Here is a 23,294-nt window from a genome sequence, read left to right as displayed (position 1 = left end):
GTAAAGGCAAACATATTGTTTGTTTGTACCAAACGGCGAACAACAGAAAAAGAAGCTGAAGCAAAAGAGAAAGCGAGATAAACGAATCCTTCTTCGCGATGGTTTTTCATGCATAGATATCTGTGCAGTGTGAGCGAACGAGTGAGTTAGCTAGTGTGTTGTTGCGAATGTATTTTGTTGTGCATAAAGTGCGAACGCAATGATACATAGAACCATATAGCCAATGGGGCGATTTACATTGAGTTTGCAATTTTGTAAGGGCAGTGCACAGGCAGATGAAAGTGATTTCTATCATTACATTTTAAAATATCAAGTTGATCGGTTTGTGATAAAAGAGAGAAAAAGAATACAGAATTGTGCATAACGATTTGGTTTTTAACAAGTGCATGACACTATAAAAGAATAATTTATTTGTATACTTCACGATATTGGCAAACGTCTCATTTTTATATTGTCCGGAGTAGGTTAAAAGTGTGAAAATCGATCGAATAATAAATATTGTCGAAACAAAATTATCTGGATAGTCTTTGTGATGTATGCATCGGTACAAAGTTAAGCACCAGATAACCGTAAATTAAAAGCGAGGCTACTTACTAAGGTAAAAACACATGTCAGTCAACCAAAGGAAAAAAAAATATATCGACCCATTGGTTTGTGGAATATTTGTGTTTTCTATTTAAAAAAAATTTCAACATTATTTTTTTCCACTGAGTTGTAGTTATTGGTTGGTCTTTTTAGTTACATTATTGTTGATTTTTCTTTTATCCAAAGTTTTTCGTGCATAAACTGATAATTATTCGAACAAACAAATATTCATTTGAGTGTCCATTTAAATAGTATTGTGATACACAGATTTGATATCATAGAAAACGATAATAGAAGAGAGAAAAAAAAATCGCGTTTCATTGCATGAACGAACCAAACCTCTGGCATAATCTATGTAACGGCATTCTATGAGTGTATCCGAGCAAATGGTAGTGCGTGCAATGGCTTTAATGTTGTACCATTCGCTATATTGCCGTTGCGTTGCGCACCGCATATAGTGTATATTCCTTGAATGTTTCACCGTGTCTCTCCGTATTACAAAGGAGCTCAATAAAAATGGCTGCATGTATAAAAAAAAGCTAACAATTAAAATTGTAAATAAATGACACGATTTGATGATTTAAATTTAAAGATATTTCAAGCAAACATTTTTTATCGTAAATCGTTCCGTATGGATACCATTTTTTTCATAGCTGTTGTAGACAAAAGAGAATAGAGAGAGAGCGAGAGAGAAAAAAATTATGGCGAATGTTTGTTCTTATTCATTGGTCATTGTCTTTTCTATTCGATTTAATACCGTTTCTTTTTTATTTGTGTGTTTTTTTTTTAATTTTTCGTGAATTTTGCTGGACAGTTTTTGCGATTGCTTTAATTTTAATATTTTTTTTTAAGCTTTGTGTCTGTTTTGTTTTTGTTTGTGGACTGGTGTTTAATTTAGCATGTATTTTATTTTTTTGCATCCTCGCACTCATTTGCACTTTATAAAAAGCAATTTCAATTCATTTTAGTTATTAAGCAAAGAAAAAAGACAAACAAAAAACGGAAATATGAATTCCTTTCTTGATGTCACAGCAAACCAACGGTCATCTTTCAATGCACACAAAAATTACAGTGACATAAAACCATTGTCACCGAAGTTGATCCATGCGCCGTTGGCCCAGCAATCAAACAACACAAATCACACAAAAACACAGCCTAGTCAAAACGGAACAAATCAAACGAAAAACAATAATAATAGCAACAATAACAACCACAACAACAACAACAACAACAATAATAATAATCGGCGCAAAAACACAACATATCAATCGAATGGCAAAAAACGAAATTTTAACGGATCGCATAATTCAAATATAGGTGTAAGCAATAGTGCTGACAGTCGACAGTACCAACGTTTAGGCAATAATAGCAATTCAAATCACAATGCCACTGTCTCGGGCAAAAAAGGAGATAAATTTCAGACAAAGGACAATTTTGATTCAGTGCGATCAACGACCACGTCGTCTAGTGTAAGCAGCAATAGCAGTGAAGGAAGCTCTGAAAGAAGCAATACAAATTCAATCAAAGGTATTGGTACATTCCAAATGTCCTTGTTCGCATTCGGAATGGTGTCACAATGATGGTCGTCTAACTTTGTATTTCTTTTTCAGATCGAATTTCAAGACCAAATACAAACTCGAAATCTTCTGTGATGGACATCAGATCAGCAAGATTGATGATACCGCATCCGGCGGCTCAACATTCTCAGCCGCATATGTCAATTTTATCACCGAATGCCAAGTCCATTTATAATCTCGAATATTTGCACCAAGTGGGAACACAAATATCGGATCGCTATCGAACGCAGCAAAATGATTTCTACAATTCAAATGCCAACAGCAATACGAATGGAAGTCGATTATCATATTCGAATGAACGAAATAATGGGTCGCGATACAATAATACGAACGCAAATAGTGGAAATAAATACTCAAATAAATCATCGGCGCAAGCCAATAATACGTCCGTATCACCTCCATTATCAATAACATCGAGTGGCAGCAGTACGACGAGTAGTAAGAATAGTCGAGTATCGAAGTCATATAATGGCAATTCGATGCACGGAATGAATAACCATCGAAACATTCCAACGACACCGACGATTCAGCAATCACATAATGGTTACTTTCAATCACAAAGTATACCCTTTTTCCATTCGGCAACGTCAAATGGCATGCAACAGATGTTTTCAACAGCCATGAGTCCCGGTAATCAATCGCAACACTCACAACACTCACAACACTCGCAACATTCAAACCAATCGGTTGGATTGTACGTAAACTCAACATCGGGCTATCATTCGAACAATAACTATCACACGCATAACCGAAACTACAGCGGCAATGGTAATAAGAAAAATTGGAATTTTTACAGGTAAACTATTCGGTGAATTCAGTTCTTTTTAAATATTTATTTTTGAGCAACAAAAAAATGCATAATTTTTTTTATGATTTCCCGTAGCAAATCGAAATCGGACAATAATGGAAGTTACAGCAGTTCAAACAGTTCAACCACGAGCAGTATAAATAGTACCGGGAAAACAAGCTCAAATAAATCCACAACAACACATTTACCGCCGCGAAACAATACACCACCAGCACCTGAGAGCTCCGTTAAAAAGTCAACGACACCATCGGAAAAATTACCTGTGAAAAAATTGTCAAATAAAAGCACACAAGTCGAATCATCCGCACCAAGTCTGAAAACAATTAGTCTAAGTGATAGCGAAACGTCAAATTCGAAAATTAAACAATTGCCGCCGACCGAATACTTCCGTTTTCCAAAATCAAAGGCAACCTCATCGCCTGTGATCAGTGCAAATGCGCCGTCGCAACAAAATGACAAAAACCGAGTAATATCGCATTCATTTCTATCGGCCATCGATATGGACACGTTGAAAAAAGCAGGAATGACACCAGAACATCACAGTTTAACGTATGAAAAACAAGAGAAAAGTTCCTTCAATCAAAACACATTGAGTTTTCCACAGAATCAACGATCAATTTATCCAATGTCATCGCGTTACATTAGCACTGGATCAATGCTCACCGAGGAAATGCTATTAAATGGCAGTCTGAGCCGACATCGTTACATGAACCTACAAAATATGCATTTGCTTAGCGAAGCCAATGCTTGGACAACGAACCATTTGGCAAACACAGATGGCTTCACACATTCACCGTCTCGTGCTAAAAACTTTGTACCCAGCGTTGCACAACCGAAACGAAGGTATGATCACACACCGACATTTCTATCAATTCGAATTTTAATTTGTATTTTTTCTGTTTTTTCTATAGATCAGGGACAACGTTGAATTCAACGACCGGTAAAAAATCACATGATTTCGAGAACCAACGGGCCACTCAGTATCGTGCCCGTGTGAGTGAAGTGAAGATTCCAATTGATTTGTGCAATGGAACCGAATGGGATACGCTATCGCAGAAAATATGGGCCAAATTTGATGAACGTAGACAGCCACAAGAATTGTACGAGAAGAAAATTCTACTGTGGGCACATCTTTGCCAGCAAATCAAGGTATTTTGCATTTTGCACATTTTTTTTTTCACGGACAATTTCTTTTCTAAACCTGTTAAAATCTCTTTTCAGCCAATATTTTCGCGATACAGTTTGTATTTGGTTGGTTCAACGGTGTCTGGCTTTGCTTTGGATACATCCGATGTTGATATGTGTCTCGTATCCCGTTTGAGTACAAATATGGATCATCGAGCTGAGGCATTTTATCATTTGTATAAATTGAAAGCTAATTTACAGGAAAATTGTCGTAAGTAAAACCACATTTATTTTTCATACGATAAAATTCAATTGACACACGTTTCTTCCGTCAATAGAATCGTTTTTGAAAAACTTCAATTTGATTCCGGCCAAAGTACCAATTTTGAGATTTGACGACATTCACAACAACATCGAGGTCGATTTGAATTACAACAATTGCGTGGGGATTCGTAATTCGCATTTGCTGTATTGTTACACACAATGTAAGTCCATTCGTTGCATTTCATGGATTCCATTTAATTCTTGTCTTTCTTTCTCTTTGACAAACATAGTGGATTGGCGGCTACAACCATTGGCTGTAATTGTTAAACTTTGGGCGCAACATCACGAAATAAACAATGCAAAGGATTTGACAATATCAAGTTATTCGCTAATTTTGATGGTGATACACTATTTGCAGTGTGGCGTTAAACCCGCAATATTACCCTGTTTGCATGCTATTTACCCAGACAAATTCAATGTGAGTTTCCAACATTTTTTTTTATTCGAATTTCCCAATTTGATATTCGTTTGATTCGTTTATTTATAGAGAATTAACGGCATCGAAGCGATTAATATGAACGATAAAATCGAGCCATATCATTCGGATAATAAGCAAATGTTGGGTGAATTGTTTTGCGGTTTTTTGAAATACTATTCCCTTTTCAAGTGAGCGCATTTTTATTTGATTTTCGATCTTCATCCGTCGTGAATGTTTAGTAATTTGAATGCTATTTTTTCCACTAGTTACGATCAATATGCAATCTCTGTGCGGATAGCAGGTCTTTTACCAATCGATGAATGTCGCAATCATGAGTCTTTCAAGAATGACCCAACCGAATGGAAGCAGCTATGCATCGAAGGTAAGTGTTGAAGAATGATGTGCATATGCTGCAACTAGTGTTCAATATCAAATCATATCAAATCGAAATGTGAATATTCAGACTCATTTGAATATTGATATTTCTTTTTCATTTCCAACAAGTGCGCTCTTGACATCAGCGTCAATTTCATGCTCTGTAATAGAGAGAGAAAATTACACTCATATAAGTAACACGTAATAAATTTCATTTCGCAGAACCATTTGATCGGTCGAACACGGCGCGTTCGTGTTGTGATGAAAAAATCTTTGAGCGCATTAAGACAATCTTTCAAGAGTCCTTTGCTGTGATGTTGGAAACAAAAGATCTTGATCGACTGTTTAGCGAACCGCTGGCACCTCCTGCATATTGCACCTTCTACGACAATTACACTCCGATACTCTACCAGCCAGTTGAATACATCTTGCGATAATATCCATATGAGGTACATTATAATGAATGCCACTAATTAACTGACCAAAAACCAAAACCATAATGAAAAGAAATCGATAAGAAACACTGTGAATTGTTGATATTCTCTTCTCGGATCAAATTTGTGATTTTCTAATTCCTTAGCATTTATTTATCGACTACTTTCTGAATTGTGATTTTTGTTTATATAAAAAAAGATGAAGAAGAAGATAGAAAAAGTACATGATTTGATGCCGTTGCGGAGTTAGAAGATAATAAAGTTAAGCTTAAGCATAAAGTTTAGTGCAACGGAATTCAGAGCATAAGACGTCGTAGTCTGTATCGCTTTCTGTTTGTTCGCCCATCGATTTCTGGTAGCTTATCTTACCGCGAAACTGATTGCGAAAATGATTTAACAAAAAGGGAACCATTGAATTGGTAAAACATTTTTAAAGTATTTGTGATTCATTGAGTAAGAAATTGTGAATTATTGAACACGTATTTCCTTGCACCGCAAATGGAAACCAAATGACGACAAAATGAACAGTATTTTAAACGGTATTTTTAGACGAGTAAACGTGTTAAACTAAACGTTATAAATTAGTGTGTGAAATAGATATAAAAGTAAAGGGAAGCATATTTTCTTTGTGTCATTCTAATGTAGATGATATGATTTAATAATCGTGAACGCATTTAATGAAAATGTAGCAATTTTCCTGTCGATTTCATACGTGTATATTGAGTACGGATTTTGGGCTTAGTGCCATAAACGAAACTGTTTATAACCATGACCACTGAGTCTAATGTTTAAGTGACTAAAACGCTTTTCAATTTGTTCCACAAATATTCCTTTTCTCCGGTGTTTGAATTTATTATATAAGATTTGTTAGCCATGTAGGTGATAAAATATCATGCATATGCATTTGATAGTTAAGGATTTTGTTTTGATCTTTAAGATTATACTTAAGATTATATGAATTTTTACCATTTAGATTAGCGTATATCGATAGTGTTTAAAACAACAACAACAACAACAAAGTAACTGAAATATCGCAATTTTCATGTAAACCTATAAGTTCAGTCGATGCAAAAATGCAAATCAGTTGAGTTATAATTTCACGAAGAAGTCAATAGAATAATAATGAACGAAAAGGAACATCGTACTTCGAATCAAAACTTACAACAAACTCACACACGAAAAAGAAATATATATGGCAATTTGAGTTCGCTTCACGATTTATTGATCTCACACCAATCTAGTAAATTCGATTGTTTCTGAACATGTTGAATTTTGTTCTTTTGATGAAAAAAGAGAAGAAAAATATATCATTTTTGGCTCTATGTTTTAAGTAATGTTATGAAGGGAAATTCTGGCAAATCATGCATGATCTCAATTCAGTTTGTGTTTTTTTAGAAATAAGATGAAAAAATCAATCTGATCAAATTTATCCTAATATTTATCGCAAATTGATATACTATATCGTTTTCCTTACGCCAAATTCATCATTTATTTTTATGGTTAATCAAATTGCTCACTATTTACAAAGAAAAACAAACAAACAAAAAAAATGTGTTCTTGAATGATAAGTAATCATTATTTTCGTAAACGATGAATGAAACATTTTCTATAGAGTCAAACGAAATATTATCTATTTATGATGTTCCATATTGCAAAAAGCCCGAATGCATTTTTTCCCATTGAATTCAAATGAAGAAAAAAAGAGAGAGTATAACATTACTATTAAGTGCCTAGACTTAAGAAATGACATTTTACGAAAAAGGCAACTGTAAAGATTAGTCCGCTAACGCAAAAACCCAGACAATTTTATTCATTCGGTCTGATTTGCAACACATCTCGTGCACACCAGAATATATCAACCGACTACGTTAGAGGTACTCTTCGCTATGGAATTTAAGTTTCCATTTGTATTTGAGCGTTAAGCTAGAGCTGTAGATATAGATTATAGTCATAGACACACATACATTTTTAAATGGCTGTGATAAAAAAAAAAAAACTTTTAATTTAATTCATTTTTTGTGAACCGCGTGCGATTTTAAATAGTTCGATAAACGGCGAGCTTATCTCAACGTCGAAAAATGGCAATTTTGAGCACATCGAATGATGCTTTCGCAATGAAACTCGCTGGTGATATTTGAACCCATTCTAATGATTAACATATAAATATATATATTCTGGTAAAAATTCGGAACAACAATAACAACATCACACAAAAAGAAAATATTTCATTTTTCATTCAGCATTTTATCGATACAAATGACATTCGTTTTTGCTTTGGAAACGCACAATGAACTCAATTCAACAACATACACACATAACTTGCACATAACAAATTCAGTCTGTTTCATTTTGGCACACACTTTTCTAAATAAATGTTATCGCAACCATTTCAGATTTCGACGTTTGTTAAGTTTGAATAAGGCGGTTTTGAAAGCAATTCAAGAAGTAAAATGTACGGCAAATGACAAGAAATTTAGCAATCAAAAACTCAACCATTTACAAACTACACACACACACACATTGAACACAAAAATCGAAACAATATTTTTGTCTACATCGTAAAACCAGTACAAACAGCGATATTATGAAACGGTAAAAAAAAATCCTAAAGATTAAAAAAAATGATGATAAAAAAACACAAAAAGTCCGAAAAAACACACATTTTATAAAAAAAAATCCATAACTGAAAATGCAAAAATAACAGTAAGAATTAAAGTCAGAGCAGATAAATTGTAAAATTGTTAGACTGTCGAATTGAATACAGAAAATATTCAACACAAACCAGCCAGAGCAAGAAAAAAAAATCATAAAATATAAAACCACAAAAAAATCGTTTGAAAAAACTCAGTGTCATGTTCTGAGTATAAAAAAAATCAAATATTTAAATAAAACTCAAAAGAAAATCACCAAAAAAACACAAAATCAAAATATCCCATTAGAAAAAAAATAAAAAAAAAACAAAATGCGCTCCATTGGTTTGGTTTGTGTTGAATGCTATAGGGAATTTGTAAGTAGAACGGATCTTTTAGACACGAAACATAGTAAAAAAAAGATGAATTACTTAATGAGAGAAATGGTATTGCATGAATATTGTCATTGTATGTCTTCATCGAATATTCTTTTATACCGAGCAAAAAAAAAAAAAACTAAAAAAATAAAAAATAAAACAAAAATCAAAACTGAAAGAAACGCGCGCGCAAACAAAACAGGCTAGCATGAACATTTTCGAATCAGCTCGTCGGAGCGATAAACCAAACAAAACAAAATCTTTCTTATTTTTCGTTTTTCGTATCGTTACTATTAAGTTGCATCGTCTACGATACACAAACGTGCTCAAAAGTATCAATTTCTTGTTGTGATGTTAAAAACATAGTCCAAATGCTCATAATGAAAATAAATAATGGAAACCCATATGAAATAAAAGTGAAAAAAAAGAGAAAATTGTAAGAGAAGAAAAGCGCTATTGAAACAATGAGTGTGTAACATAGATTTGTTTATGCTTGAAAAGTTTATCCTTTTTTTTTTAAATCTCATGTCAAGCCAATGAACAAACTGCATGATGACGACAATAGTATCGACTATGCGCTTTTCTTCTCAAATTCGAACCGGTCAAATATGAGTAATTGTGTAAATATTCAAGCATTTTATAAATTGTAAAAACCAGATTTTTGATTTCCCAGCTTATTTAATGCGACAGCAACTTGGATTTCCATTCGGTTCAAAATGCATGGTTCAATTCATTGTTATTTATTCAAAACAACTTCAAATCATTTTCAAATATTTATTTATCAATTCATTCGTTTGAAATTAAAAAAAAGAACAACACACGTTGCACAAACTCGTTAATTAAAGCAAAATCGAAGTATTCATTTAATCGTCGTATTCCTAATCAATTCGTTTCACTCTTTTCTAATCGTCATCAATTGTTTATATCAAACTAATTGTAAGTAATTAATTCAGTTTGCAAATCAGTTTTGCTGCCGAAGACTTGCAACAAAATCGAATTTGGGTTGTATGGAAAGACAGAAATTGAATGAGAGGGATTGAATATTTTGTCGCGATAATTATAAAGAGAAAATCTGGTTTATTCTTATTTAGAAGAAAGTTAAGTGTTGCTTTTTTTTCGCCATCATGTAAACGACAAGCTAAAACAAATTGTTCAATCAAACTAATGTAAAGTCATATTGTTTATATGGAGGGATTAAGGAAAAAGAAACAATAAAACGAAGGAAAAATACAAACGGAATAAACCAAAAGTAAATGATGTTTTTTCTTATTTACAAATTGTGACTTGATTGTAATTGATTTGAACATAGGTTCAACATAGTCTCAGCATCAGCGATGAAGGTAAGAATTCGTACCAGTAACGCAGAATATGTCCAGAACAAGCCTTGATGACCATAATTATAAAACAGATGCGATTCGGTAAATACAAAAAGAGCGAGATTTATTCAGTTTTAGGAAGTGTGATAATGATTAATTCTACAATTTGTTTTAGAAACAAGGAAAAAACTTCATGTTTGAACACAAGAGTCGAACTTCAATTATAATGTAAAGCGTATTTTTATATAAAATTTATGTTTAGAATTGCAATCGCTTTTTCGGAACAGAAACACCTTCAGCGATAGCTTCAATTTTGCGCTTCAAATTGATGCTTGGCTTGGGCTCTTCATCATCGGTATTGTTTTTATTTGATACTGGCATAGGAAGGAGGTAGCCCGGTGTTGGTGCTGGTTTATTTGAGAAATATTCCATTTTGAGTGCTTCGGTAGCGGTACATCGCTGGATTGGATACATTTTAAATAGACATTCTGCTAGCTGTAATAAATCATCACTGGCCGCTGACAGAACATGATTCAACGGCGTCGGAGGAAATTGCTTAAACTGTATGTAATCCGGTAGTTGAGAAATATCTGGCCTGCATCGCATGAAAATGATTTCATCATTAAATTGACATGTTTGAAAAAAAAAAATCAATTTTGTTCACTTACCATGTTTGTTCGGTCGGCGTTCCGAACATTGTGAAAATTCTAGTTAACTGATCGAGATCACTTTCTCCTGGCAGCAAAGGGATTCTGTTCAAACCGAAAATTTATATGAATTTTGAATTTCAACAAAAATGAAAATACAAATTACTTACCGCAGCAATAGCTCGGCCAGAATGCAACCAACAGCCTAAGCAAAAAAATGCATAAAATATAAAATAACATCAATCAGACGATTTTTCTTAAGTATAATGTATTAAATCTTTCGAAGTATTCTCAGCTTACCCAAATATCAACACCAGTGCCATATTGACGGGCTCCGAATAGCAATTCAGGTGATCGATACCACCTGCAATTAAATAAATATATATCAGCAAAAGCAATTTCTTTTTATTCGCTCCGTTAAGCCAAACGACTATGATGGTAAAATATATTATAGCCAAAAACCGAATCGAGTAATTACCGTGTGACAACTTGATGTGTATAAATACGATTTGGTGAGCCAAAGAATTTGGCCAAACCAAAATCACCAATTTTCAGTACGCCATTTGAATTGACCAGCAAATTGTTCGGTTTTAAGTCTCTGTGCAAAATCCAATTCATATGCAAGTATTCTAGCCCTTTAAGTGTCTGTAGCATGTAAGCTTTGATATTGGCCGGCGTGAGGATTGGAATTTTTGGATCTTTTATGATTACTTCCAGATCGGTGTCCATAAAATCGAATACCAGCGATACATTTGATTTGTGTCCAAACACATCGAGCAGCCCAATCACGTTTTCATGCTGCAATTCATGCAGCAATTTAATTTCACGCAGTGCCGTCCGATTGATACCATCTCTGGCCTCTTCTCGCGAACCAATTTTGATTTTTTTCACCGCAACAATGGCATCGGTTTCTGTATTGCGTGCTTTGTATACGGTCGCAAACTGAATGGAAATGAACATGGTTAAATAAATGAAATGCATCATGTAATGAAATAACATACCTGTCCTTCACCCAAGAAATCGATTTTTTCATATCGCACCGCGTGATGCATTTGAGAAGAGAAAATTAACAATTTTCGTGGTAAATTACTAAATATCACAGAAAAATATATGTTTATTATACGACTGGTCTTGTGCTGGTTTCTAAATCGTGTAAAAAAATTCAACTTGCTGTCAGTGTCATTTCGAAACTGTGAATATCCACCAGAGGACGCTCGCCGGCAGAACACAATGATTATGTTTGACAGTTGTGCCAACATAGCCAATTGTACAGTCAATCTAATTTAACAAGTCATAGTAGCAATTTCTCGATTCTTTCCTCATTCAGGTTTTTTCCGCCTTTCAAACGCAATATACAGATATTTTGATTAAACCAATATCATCGAATTTTATTTGTGAAATTTCATTTGATTCAGTTTGTTTGTGAAATGGCAGAAGGACAAGATGCAGCGAATAATATCACTATTACAGTGAAAACACCGAAAACAAAAGAATCCATTACGGTCGATGAAAATGCTGAAATTAAAGACGTAAGTACTTTGGAATGGAAATCGGCTTAATTGTATGTGTAAAAATGACACACGATAAAAAAATACTGCTGATGAATAATGTTTCTGTGAAAACAGTGAATTTTGTTTTTGTTATAATATTATAAGAGCGACATTGCCTAGAACGGCACATTATTGTATGCTACGTCAATTTAAAGAAAAAAGTTTTTTTTTCGCTTGAGAGACGTGGTTTTTTTTGAATAAAATTTCTTGACATTTCTAGAAGAAAAAAAATGACGAATATTTCATTATCATTGCATTTATGTATGGGAACTTGAACACATTGTAACATTTACTATTGCATGATTGATTTTTTTTGCGTGGTCAAATGAACGGTATTTAATTGTATTTTTTTTTTTTTTGAATTTTTCAGTTCAAGGCGTTGATTGCACCAAAATTCGAGGCTGATGTCGAACAATTGTGCTTGATTTTTGCCGGTAAAATAATGAAGGATAATGAGACGTTGAAAGAGCACAATGTCAAAGATGGTTTGACGGTGCATCTGGTGATTAAATCAAAACCGCAACCGGAACCAGAGCGGCCAGCTCGACCACCAGCTGATGTGCGTCAAACACCATTCGGATTGAATCAGTTGGGCGGTTTGGCTGGTCTAGGTGCGTTGGGCGCTGGATCGAATACATTCATGGACCTTCAGGCTCAAATGCAAAGTGAAATGATGAATAATCCGGAAATGATTCGTACAGTTTTGGATAATCCCCTTGTTCAACAAATGATGAGTGAGTAGTTTATTTATTTAACTTGATAAATCGTTTTTTTTTTGTCGTGTTTGTGTCTATAACAAATTTATATCTCTATTGCTTCTTATTAGACAACCCCGATACCATGCGTACACTTCTAACATCGAATCCTCAGATGCAAGACTTGATGCAAAGGTAAATCAAATATTTTAATGAGCGACGTGAAATTCGAAAATAATTTAAAATGGCATAAAAGATTTCACAAGTTAATTATTTCTTCTGTGTTGAAACTAAATTCAATCGTTTAAAACACTATTTTTTTTTGTTCAATAAAGGAATCCGGAGATAAGTCATATGCTAAATAATCCGGATTTACTCCGTCAAACTATGGAACTTGCTCGTAATCCTGCCATGTTGCAAGAGCTAATGCGATCGCATGATCGTGCAATGAGCAACTTGGAAAGTGTTCCTGGCGGATACAGTGCGCTGCAGCGAATTTATCGCGACATTCAAGAGCCCATGTTAAATGCTGCAACCGAATCGTTTGCAGGAAATCCATTCTCGGGCTTAGTGGATAACTCTTCGGGTACAAATCCGCAACAGGGTAGCGAGAATCGTGATCCATTACCAAATCCCTGGGCATCACGCAGTGGTGGCAATAATCGTCAACAAAATTCAACAAACGCTGCACCACAAAATATTCTCAATACACCATCGATGCAAAGTTTAATGCAACAGATGAGCGACAATCCGACAATGATGCAAAATCTAATGAACGCACCATACACGCGATCGATGTTGGAAGCAATGTCGGCCGATCCACAAATGGCCGCAAATCTTATAAACCAGAGCCCAATGTTAGCCAACAATCCGCAAATGCAAGAACAAATGAGATCGATGATGCCACAACTGTTGCAGCAAATGCAAAATCCGGAAACTCTTTCAATGCTTTCGAATCCTTCAGCTCTCGATGCCATAATGCAAATTCAACAAGGTATTTGATACATTTTATTTAAAACAAATTTCATAAAAAAATATTAATTTTTCCATCGTTTGAAATATATTTTAGGAATGGAACAATTGCGTACGGCTGCACCAGGATTGGTTGGAAATTTTGGCATTCCACCACCACCAACAGGTTTCACAACGACTTCAAATACATCAACCACTAATTCAACCACAAACACTTCAAATACAAATACGACCAGTTCAACAACACCATCGGCTCAAGCAAATCCAGCACTCTTTTCGGAATTTATGTCACGCATGATGAACGGACTTTCAACGGGAAACAACCAAAATTTACCGCCAGAACAACGGTATTCTACGCAACTAGAAACATTGGCATCGATGGGCTTTGTCAATCGAGAAGCTAATTTACAAGGTAAACACATTTAAATAGAAAATCAAAACGCAATGAAACTTTTAACTAATCTTTATTTCATTTTATTACAGCATTGATTGCAACATTCGGCGATATAAATGCTGCCGTTGAACGATTACTTGCTTTGAATCAATTATCATTAAGCTAAATTAAACAGAAACAAAAATGGAACAGATAGTGAGATAACAATTGAATAATGAACCACCTTCAAGATTAAGTGTTATGAAAAAACAATTTAGTTAGAGAAACAAATAAAGCAAAGGGCAAAGCATGGAAAATTAGGAGATAAAAGCCAACCCAATAATCCAAATGATTCAATTGTGAACGAGTGCGGACTTAAGAGGCGCAGATCAAAGTACGGGCGTGTATATTTTGTTAACATTTGTCCATCCAAGTGTGATGTGCATGCATAGCTTCACATTAACTCGGCACAAATTCACAACTGAAACCTACGGAACGCTTTCAAAATTTAATAAGAAAATATTTTGATTAAATCTATTTTCGTTTATATTATTATCCAAATTAATAAATATCCAAAAAAGGCCATAACTCTTTAAATTGTTTTAAAGCGAAACCACTCATTTGAATGGAATATTGAGAGCAAAGGTCGGAGATGATACAAAGAATTTTTTTCAGTACAATTTACCATGAATCATGCGGAAAGAGAGAGAGAAAACACTTCTATAAAAAATACAATAAATGAATGTATAGATTTAGATTAGGGGTAACTATTTACTATTGCATGAGAAGAATGGATTTAAGTTTTTTTTTTCGTTCAGCATGTAAGTGAAAATGTCCACCAAGATGTTTTTTTCTTCTAATGGTTCAATTCCGAAACGTTGTTGTAATCATTTCTCTCCCTGCCCAAAACCAAATTCAAACATTTTTTTCACCTCTCTATTTATTAGTTATTTGCACACTTATGTTATTCTCGATTTTATTGTATTATCACATTCCACGTATCTGTCAAAACGAAACAAAAACCATTATTATACAACTGCAATTTGTTCATTCAAATAGATTTTTGAATTTTCCCATACACAATAAAAAACAAAACTGGTTTACAGTAGTTTGCAAATGAATTTCTTTCAGCAAAAGCGATACCTTTCCATTTTATTGGTTTTGTAGTGCTAAGCGACTATGCTATGTTAAGATATATAATAAAAATCGAACTAAATAAATCAAAACGTGTTTTAATTGTTGACCTTGAATCAATTGACGTACATCTGAAATTCTGAATCACATTAACAACGAAAGGAAACAACGGTTCAATTTTAGAAATAACAAAAAAAAGTAAAATTTTATTAGTTTTTTTTCTCGAAATTATTAAATTTAAATTAAATATAAAGAAAAAAATCCCATGCTATTTAAATTTTCCATTGAATTTTTTTTTTCTTGAGAATCTGGCCGAAATGTTTGTTATTTTCTTTGCTTTTAAATACCATGCAAATGATCGAAAAATATAAATTTTAATTGAAATGTTCTGCATAGAAAACATAGAAAACATTGAATTGAAAATAGGAAGCATTTTTTTTTGTAAATTGATAAAGAAAAATTGAATGTGAAAGAAAAAGAATAAATGAGGTTTTTAATAATAACTGTGCTAAAACGTAAGATTACGAAAAATAAAATCGAAATTTGATAAAATTGTGAAAAAACAAATGTGGTTAAAATGTCAATAAAACGAAAATTTCGAGTTTGCATTTAGTATGCGTGAATATGTTTTCTTAAAAATGGAAGCAGTACTTTAAGTTTTCAGTGACGACCGACAGTACTTTGAATCCATTTCAAACCGAACAATTTTTTATCTCGGCATAAATTTCGAGGAGTCGAACGGCTGATTTCAAAAGACATTCTTTGTAATTCTTTTATTTTCGAGTAGCCGGAAGATGTTCAAATCCATCTTCCAATAAGTATTGAATGATAATTTACTAAATAGCCACAAATTCAATTAATTTTTCAATTCAAAGCCATGCCATTTCGAGAATCAACTGCTCTTTTTCTGCCGTTCTGTTATCAACTCGGTTGTCGGTTCTCCTTCGATTCGATTGTCATGTTCTTACGCGTGCAATGCAAACCATATACAGCTGCTGTTTCTGCGACTTGTTTTTCGTTTTCATGCAAATTAATTTTGCGTCTGACTGATAATAATTGAATTTAACTGATTATGAGACATTTCAAACACAATTTGTTCAAGCAAATGTCGGTTCATATTGCGCATTTTTTTTCAATTTTCTTTTTCTTGATTGTTTTATTTAGTTAAGTTGATATTTAGTTGACTTTTTACGTTTCGGTAGTTGTGTGCGTTTTTTTGGTGTACCACAACTCCACCTCCTCAAATTCCTTTTTCTTTGCTCCGTTTGATGTGTTTCACTACATACAGCATATTTTGTTATTTTTATTGACGTTTCACTCAGTTGAAGCATCCCCATTTGAAGTTGATTTGAATGAAATACATATGCTGCGCTGTGTGATTCGATTGAACGTACCGTTTGATTGTTTTATTCGCCATGGCCTTAAACGTAACTCAATTTCTGTATTTCCACTTGTTACTTAACACCATTCACATTTAATTTTTTAAACCCAAGCTCTGTTACGGAAAACGATTTGACGGTGGAACACCGCTGCTTGTTGCACCAAAATTTGCGCCTTGACTCTGAAAATTCCATAGAAATGGCAATTGATTTTTTAATAAAATCGAAAAAAGTATTTTTTTATGCAAAACAATTACCTGAAATGATGAATCTTGTGACAGAATATTATCCATTTGTGATTGATAGTCACCACTCATGTAATCACTAAAAAGCAGATCGGGTTGCTGTGACAAACTGAAACCAGGTTGCTGTGATAAGCTCATATTCTGTGACATTCCCTGGGTAAGCGGACTGCCTTGGCTGAATTGAGAGTTATTGGGACGTGGTTTCGGCAAAGTCTTTGATGGTTTACGACGTTGATTTTGTTGAGCCGCCTGTGCTGCTTGATTGTAGAAACGATTCATTGGGACATTTGACATTGTGTTCATGAACATGCCAACGGGTACGGGCATATTATTATTCATAGCCGCTTGTACACGATCTTGTGAAATGTAACTGATCGGATCATGATTTGGATTTCGTCCAAACATGTCGGCTGGATTTCTTTGGTAGCCTGCATTTGGCATCGGTTGTTGCATTGGCATTTGTTGTTGCATATACGGACCATTGAATCCACCCAGGCCACCATTATTTATTGCTCCATTCTTATCATAAAATGATCCGGCTCCCATTGCTTCTTTTGCATCATACATTGTATTCGACATAAAATGGGTTCCTGGATTAAAAGTGTTCACAATCTTTTTCGGTTTGGAGAATTGAACCATCGACTCTTTGAGATTATTTAGAGAACCCTCCACCAATAGTTTACGCTCTTTGTAGAAATTTAGCAAATGATTCCAAAGCGGTTGTTTTGACAATACTTTGGGGTTGCCAACAATGATTATACCGTATTTTGCACGAGTCAAAGCGACATTCAATCGACGTGGATCATTTAAGAAACCGATTCCTTGATGTTCATTCGAACGAACACAAGACATGATTATAATGTCTTTCTCACGCCCTTGAAAGGCATCAACGCTGGCAATCTCGATTTCTTGATATAATTTCGAATGCAATGAACCTTGGTACTGCATGTATTGTACCAAATATGCACGTTGACCTTCGTACGGTGTAATTATACCAATCTGGTCGGGACTGACACGGCATTTTAAGAATCTTGTTGTGATCTTTTCAACATTTGATGCTTCCGTTCGATTCAAGTACGATGTTCCCGAACCAGCAATTTCTTCTTGACCTTGAGTCACCAAGAAAAACATCGGACGATCTGGTTGCGGCCATGGGAAGTCATTTTTCATCTTTCGCTCATCAGCACGAACACCATTCTGCAAACTACCTTCATAGAAGAAATTCGAAGGGAATTGCGATAACTCGGGGTGCATTCGATATTGGACCTATTGAAATTGGTTCAATGAAAAAAAAAAAAAAAAAAAAAAACAGTATTTCTATTAGATTTCACTGAATCATTTCAGTATCATTCCTCCGTTATCTTTGTAATCTGAAAAGAAGAATACCTCCAAACGGAAAGGACGAATGCCCAAAACGACCAATCGCTCGAATAAACTTTGGGATAATCCTGCTTTTGCTGCTTTCTTGCACATAACCACTGGACCCAACTGACAGTGATCCCCAACTAAAATAAGTTGTTTGGCTCCAAGAACAACGGGTACAATACATTCCGGCTCGGTGGACTGCATACTTTCGTCGATCAAAATTGAATGGAATTTGATGCGTGACAATCTGGGATCACCAGCTCCAACACATGTACAACAAATAACGTCGGCTGCTTCCAATAATTCACGTTCGGATGTTTTCTTTAGTGCTCGATAGCGTTTTTCATCGCTCGATGAAAGTTCACCGGTTTCGTCTTTGAGCTGTTGCAGTTTTTGTAATTCCGAATTGCTTTTCATGTTTCGGATTTGATTGTGCAAAGCGAGAAAACTAACGGGCGAATCAATTGCTTCACGCGATTTTGCACAAACACGTACTACTTTCAAATTGGTTTTATGGATTTTTTCGGTAAGTTGGTCAACGGCTGTATTACTCGGCGCACAAACGAGCACAGGTCCACCATTCTGTCTAACGAGTTGATACACGATCGTTGCGGATGTTACAGTTTTTCCAGTACCTTGAAAAAAAAAACAATACATTTTATTGATAATATAGACTCATATCAAATCTTTATATTTCAAATGTGGTTGTATCACGTTATAGGAAAAAAACACCTTACCAGGTGGACCTTGAATCAAGCTAAGTGGGCGCTGTAGTGCATGCTTAACGGCATACACTTGCGATCGATTCAAATCGGGTAAATTTGGTGCACTGAAATGTTTTGGCAACGATTGATTACGGAACGTAATCTCATCGGATCCATCCTGTCTGCCATGGCCGAGTAAACGTGAATAGATGTAATTCGAAACGGAATTTTCGTCAACCGCAAATTTATTCAAAGCATACTGCATTCTGTCAAACGATGTCCCCTTCCAAATGAAATCAATAACAAAATTGGATGTGCATTCAATCGGAGCGCTGGCACTGTTTTTCAACTCCAAACCAACATCATCGCCATAATTATCCGGAACTTTAAGAAAAACGAACACAAAAAGATATTAGAAAATGTACAAAATGTTGGTTTTATCAAAGGTACCTTTGATGACGTGTCCAGTGCTAGACCATGCTTTATGCATTTCTCCGACGTATGACAAACGTAGTTCGTCACCATGCATCAGCTTCATATCGCCGTCACTTTTGGCTAGTGTGAAAAACGCGATGGTTTTCTTATTCAAACCAACGTCCCAGCGAACTTCGATATTCTCTTGTGTTTGAGACTCTTTCAATCGTTTATCGTACTCAGCTTCTAAGCGAACCAATGGACCAAATACTTTTTGATATTGAAAACCATCTTCATAGCGAAGTAGCACTTGTGCTGGCTCTGTATCAACGCCGGGCTTTTCGAGATCTTGAAATGTTGCATCGTTGTTCTCCTTCCAAATGTCTTCCAGCTTATTTATTTGACTTGCGGAAATTTGTCGGGCTCGCATTTGATCTTGTTCGGTTGGAACTTTAACCAACCAGCTTAAAAAGCATCGATCCGATATGAGTGGTTTCCATTGTTCTTGGTCCCAGCTCATATCTTTGAGTGAACTTTGAGCGGCACACGGTTGTCTGCACAGCAACACAACGACCGAATCGGCTTTGGCCGGTATAAAACCCAAAATGAACACATTCCGAACACCACATGAATAGCATTCCAAAACCGTTTCGCCAAGTGGCCCATCGGAGTGAAGTGTAACTTCACGGTGCTTTGCACGAACAAGATGATTTACAATGTGCGAACCGGATGTATTTCCTCGTGCATTGCAAAACCATTTTTTGCAAATATTACACATGACAACGGTACTTGGCTCATGTATACCGCAATATTTGCATGCATGTGATGGTAATTCTTGTACTTGTGTCACCGCATCATCATCTTCTTCTTCAAATTGCAATTCGGCCATTCCGCCCGAGATAATTGCCAACTTTTGATTTGTGCTGTCATTTCGTTTACTTGTACCAACTCCATTCAACTGGAAATAAACCGAATAAAACTGCTTAGTAAACATAACCTGCAAATTGTGCTTCACATTCAAAATGTTTCGTCATGTTAACATTGACGAAATCATGATGAAAAAAACAAATCATATACAAAAAGTTTTTTCAGCATTTTTTTGTTGTCAACCAATTCAAATTTTGATGATTCATTGAAACGAAATGGTTTTCAGTTCTAAATGTAAAGATGGAATTTACCTGACTCGATCCCCCCGTCAAATGATCCAATTGTGAAGCTTGAGTTTGACTTTGTGATGGAATGGTAAAATCACGAAAGTCAAAGTCCGTGCCCTGTGTATCGGCTCCACCGATCAGTTCATGTTCTTCAGTATCCAAAAATGTGAGCGTCTGCGAGCTCGAACCGTACGCATCAACACTCATTACTGCTCATGAAAATTGTAGCCGTTCGTAGCTATTTGTTGTTGTTGTTGTAAATGTGCAAATCACTTTTATAAAATCAATTTGTATTGACGTCGTGTAGCCAAAAACGAATCGCCTTCTTTTATTTCAACAATAATAATGCATGCACATCGATGAATTACACAACAAAATTATCATTGAAATGTACTTAGCCTGCCTCGCTCAATATACTGCAGCTCGTTGCCACAATACAAAATGTATAATTTTTTTCAAGTTTCGTTTGATTCTTTTCGCACTTGTCTCCACATTTGTTGCAGGCAATAATACTCAAATCACGATAAAAAAGACCAATTATCGTTTTTGCTGAATATTTTCCAAAACAATAACAGCAAAAAGGGTAAAAACGATCGATTCCTTCTCCGTTTTTTTTTTTGTTGCGTATAAATTGAGTTGAGTTGGACAATAGTATTAAATGTGTGCGTACTTTGTATTTTATCACGTAGATCTTTACTGTGTATTGCTATTTGACTGCACACGATTTCGCACTAAATGGATGGCGCCATACTCGTTTTCCGTCTACGGTTGACGTTTCATGTTAGGTATTTGACAGTTTCTGGCGAAATATTCAATCGTTCACATCAACGTGGCGGCGAAATCGAATGCCACATACTGCCAGCTGTCAAAGTCATTCCAATATCAGAACGTATATTCAAAACAAATTCAATTCTGATTCATTTAAAGCATGTTCAACAACCATTGCCAACTTAAAACCAATCTGTAATGTGAACTTATGAAAAAAACGGCGAAACGTATTGGAATATAAGGTTTTGCTTAACAGACGTTTTTTTCTTCTTCTTTTTATTATTTTTTAAAAATGGAAACCCAACAAAATCCAGAAAATATATTAATAATGCAAAACGACTTTACACGTTTTATTTTCTCAAAAAAAAAGAAAAAAAAAATTGTGCGTACATCAAAAAAAGCCGCAATCTAGCTGTTTACATATGATAACGCGCGTTGTCACAGTTTGAAGAGATGAATCATTGGTAAATAACGCAAATGGTAATTTATGGTGAGCAAATATAAACAATTTTTACGAAACACGACTATTCAATTATAGTGCTATGTATTGCAATCAAATCCATAATATTCCATTAACATGATAAGATTTTAACACTTTTCGACATGATGATAAAATGCAATTTGAATGAATGCAATCAACGGAAATGGACATACGAATAGAACAAATAATGCATACAGCAATTTAAAGTCTATGTATTGAATATGATCTCTACATAGCATTGAAATCACAGACATACCCAATTTGTCGTCAAAAAGTCTATTTATTCAGTCAAAATGCAATAAATTGGTATCTCAAATCGTTGACAAATTAACAAATAAGCATAGCATGTGAAATGACTGTGGAGTTGAGACACCTGTCTTGTTATTGGAGTCGATAACATCGACACTGATAAGAGCCGCCTCTGTTGTGTTCCGTCCAGAAAACCAATTCGTTTGTACTGCTTTGCATACTACTACGTATAACAATATCAACAAAGCGTTGTTGTATTGAATGAATCTGTTGTGTGCGAGCAATTCTCAAGCACATTTCTTATGAAGTAATGATGTGTTGTTTGATATACGTATTGTTCGGCACGCTGGTTGAGGATAAAAAATAAATGTTCAGATTTCAGTCTAACGTGGATTGTGAATGGAATCGGACTGGACATGAACATTTGTTTTTTTATTTCACCGAACGTTTTTTTATTTAAAAGAAAACATTAAAGTGTTTAAAAGTGATAGATCGTTGGGAAAGGGTCAAAATTACTTTAAAATTTTAAAAATAATCTTTTTCTACAATACTAACTAACGTTAAACGTAAAATGGACTAATTATACACTTTTGTGATGCTTTTTCTTTAAAAAATTTTTTGTGTGATAATAATATAAAGTTAAAGTAGTTGAATTATAGTAGCTGGAACAATGAAAATTAGATAAATCAAATGTATTGAAATTTTTTATCGATTTAACTTCAATCATTTAAGTTTGTCTATATGAAGACGAAGTAATTATTTTGGATTTTTAAAATTGTTTTAAAAGACACTCAAATTAAAGGGCGATAGGAGTGTTCAAAACTTTGTATTTGAAAAGTTCGAGTCGCAGTATAATTTCCTTTAAAATATATCAAAAACTTCAAGCGTGGATAATCAAGCTATCTATATCATTTACAAGCTTACGTGAAAGGGTTCTGATAATCACTAACTATACTACACGAAGGTAAATGTGAATATTTTTATACCGATAACTCCAAAAAATGTTATTTTTGGCAATTGAACCACTTTTTTGTCCAGCATTCTTTAAACAAAAAATTAAAAACTTATCTTCATTCATTACATTAGATGTTTGCTCCATAATTTTTTTCATAATTGTATGAAATAAAGAAATCTGTTCAAATTTCAAGCCGCAAAAAAATTTACCGTGCTATTTATCAAAAGGTATCAATGAAAA

At 34.5% G+C, this 23,294-nt stretch overlaps 4 protein-coding genes across 4 annotated transcripts; 2 read left to right on the top strand and 2 right to left on the bottom strand.

The window, feature by feature from the left end:
* Positions 1-93: 93 nt before the first annotated feature.
* LOC116350867 (poly(A) RNA polymerase gld-2 homolog B) lies at positions 94-8,847 on the top strand. The gene is made up of 12 exons (XM_031782839.1): positions 94-141; positions 1,554-2,112; positions 2,196-2,958; positions 3,046-3,813; positions 3,882-4,119; positions 4,192-4,366; positions 4,434-4,580; positions 4,650-4,837; positions 4,907-5,025; positions 5,104-5,219; positions 5,435-5,661; positions 8,040-8,847. Exons 1-11 carry the CDS (start codon positions 109-111, stop codon positions 5,647-5,649), a joined length of 3,321 nt encoding a protein of 1,106 aa, XP_031638699.1. The 5' UTR covers positions 94-108; the 3' UTR covers positions 5,650-5,661; positions 8,040-8,847.
* Positions 8,848-10,067: 1,220 nt separating this feature from the next.
* On the bottom strand, positions 10,068-11,802 carry LOC116350869 (cyclin-dependent kinase 7). The gene is made up of 6 exons (XM_031782841.1): positions 11,618-11,802; positions 11,095-11,558; positions 10,917-10,980; positions 10,787-10,821; positions 10,638-10,721; positions 10,068-10,564 (listed from the first exon to the last, which is right to left on the bottom strand). The coding sequence occupies exons 1-6, from the start codon at positions 11,666-11,668 to the stop codon at positions 10,228-10,230; spliced, it is 1,035 nt and encodes a 344-aa protein (XP_031638701.1). The 5' UTR covers positions 11,669-11,802; the 3' UTR covers positions 10,068-10,227.
* Positions 11,803-11,887: 85 nt separating this feature from the next.
* LOC116350868 (ubiquilin-1) lies at positions 11,888-14,803 on the top strand. Its single transcript, XM_031782840.1, has 6 exons — positions 11,888-12,145; positions 12,537-12,900; positions 12,993-13,056; positions 13,197-13,855; positions 13,931-14,245; positions 14,317-14,803. The coding sequence occupies exons 1-6, from the start codon at positions 12,044-12,046 to the stop codon at positions 14,391-14,393; spliced, it is 1,581 nt and encodes a 526-aa protein (XP_031638700.1). The 5' UTR covers positions 11,888-12,043; the 3' UTR covers positions 14,394-14,803.
* A 947-nt stretch (positions 14,804-15,750) lies between these two features.
* LOC116350687 (regulator of nonsense transcripts 1 homolog) lies at positions 15,751-21,340 on the bottom strand. Its single transcript, XM_031782579.1, has 6 exons — positions 20,626-21,340; positions 19,484-20,405; positions 19,067-19,417; positions 18,351-18,964; positions 16,977-18,230; positions 15,751-16,901 (listed from the first exon to the last, which is right to left on the bottom strand). The coding sequence occupies exons 1-6, from the start codon at positions 20,806-20,808 to the stop codon at positions 16,839-16,841; spliced, it is 3,387 nt and encodes a 1,128-aa protein (XP_031638439.1). The 5' UTR covers positions 20,809-21,340; the 3' UTR covers positions 15,751-16,838.
* Positions 21,341-23,294: the final 1,954 nt, after the last annotated feature.

This window comes from Contarinia nasturtii, unplaced genomic scaffold (genome assembly GCF_009176525.2).
Source record: "Contarinia nasturtii isolate CC-2019 unplaced genomic scaffold, AAFC_CNas_1.1 Cnas_scaffold_4311, whole genome shotgun sequence".
NCBI classification, from domain to species: domain Eukaryota; kingdom Metazoa; phylum Arthropoda; class Insecta; order Diptera; family Cecidomyiidae; genus Contarinia; species Contarinia nasturtii.
Note: the sequence above shows the minus strand (reverse complement) of the source record. Positions and strands in the feature narration are given on the sequence as shown.

What these genes read in the sequence shown, in the direction of transcription:
- LOC116350867 (XM_031782839.1), top strand. Translation starts at nt 109, where the DNA reads ATGCATAGATATCTGTGCAGTGTGAGCGAACGA. An exon ending in GCTGTATTGTTACACACAAT is followed by an intron (nt 4,581 to 4,649) that starts GTAAGTCCATTC and finishes TGACAAACATAG; the next exon opens with TGGATTGGCGGCTACAACCA. An exon ending in GAAGCAGCTATGCATCGAAG is followed by an intron (nt 5,220 to 5,434) that starts GTAAGTGTTGAA and finishes TTCATTTCGCAG; the next exon opens with AACCATTTGATCGGTCGAAC.
- LOC116350869 (XM_031782841.1), bottom strand. Translation starts at nt 11,668, where the DNA reads ATGCATCACGCGGTGCGATATGAAAAAATCGATTTCTTGGGTGAAGGA. An exon ending in ACACATCAAGTTGTCACACG is followed by an intron (nt 10,981 to 11,094) that starts GTAATTACTCGA and finishes ATTTAATTGCAG; the next exon opens with GTGGTATCGATCACCTGAAT. An exon ending in CTGGCCGAGCTATTGCTGCG is followed by an intron (nt 10,722 to 10,786) that starts GTAAGTAATTTG and finishes CGGTTTGAACAG; the next exon opens with AATCCCTTTGCTGCCAGGAG.
- LOC116350868 (XM_031782840.1), top strand. Translation starts at nt 12,044, where the DNA reads ATGGCAGAAGGACAAGATGCAGCGAATAATATCACTATTACAGTGAAA. An exon ending in CCTTGTTCAACAAATGATGA is followed by an intron (nt 12,901 to 12,992) that starts GTGAGTAGTTTA and finishes GCTTCTTATTAG; the next exon opens with ACAACCCCGATACCATGCGT. An exon ending in ATGCAAGACTTGATGCAAAG is followed by an intron (nt 13,057 to 13,196) that starts GTAAATCAAATA and finishes TGTTCAATAAAG; the next exon opens with GAATCCGGAGATAAGTCATA.
- LOC116350687 (XM_031782579.1), bottom strand. Translation starts at nt 20,808, where the DNA reads ATGAGTGTTGATGCGTACGGTTCGAGCTCGCAGACGCTCACATTTTTG. An exon ending in CACTGGACACGTCATCAAAG is followed by an intron (nt 19,418 to 19,483) that starts GTACCTTTGATA and finishes TTTTTCTTAAAG; the next exon opens with TTCCGGATAATTATGGCGAT. An exon ending in TTCGTCCTTTCCGTTTGGAG is followed by an intron (nt 18,231 to 18,350) that starts GTATTCTTCTTT and finishes CAATTTCAATAG; the next exon opens with GTCCAATATCGAATGCACCC.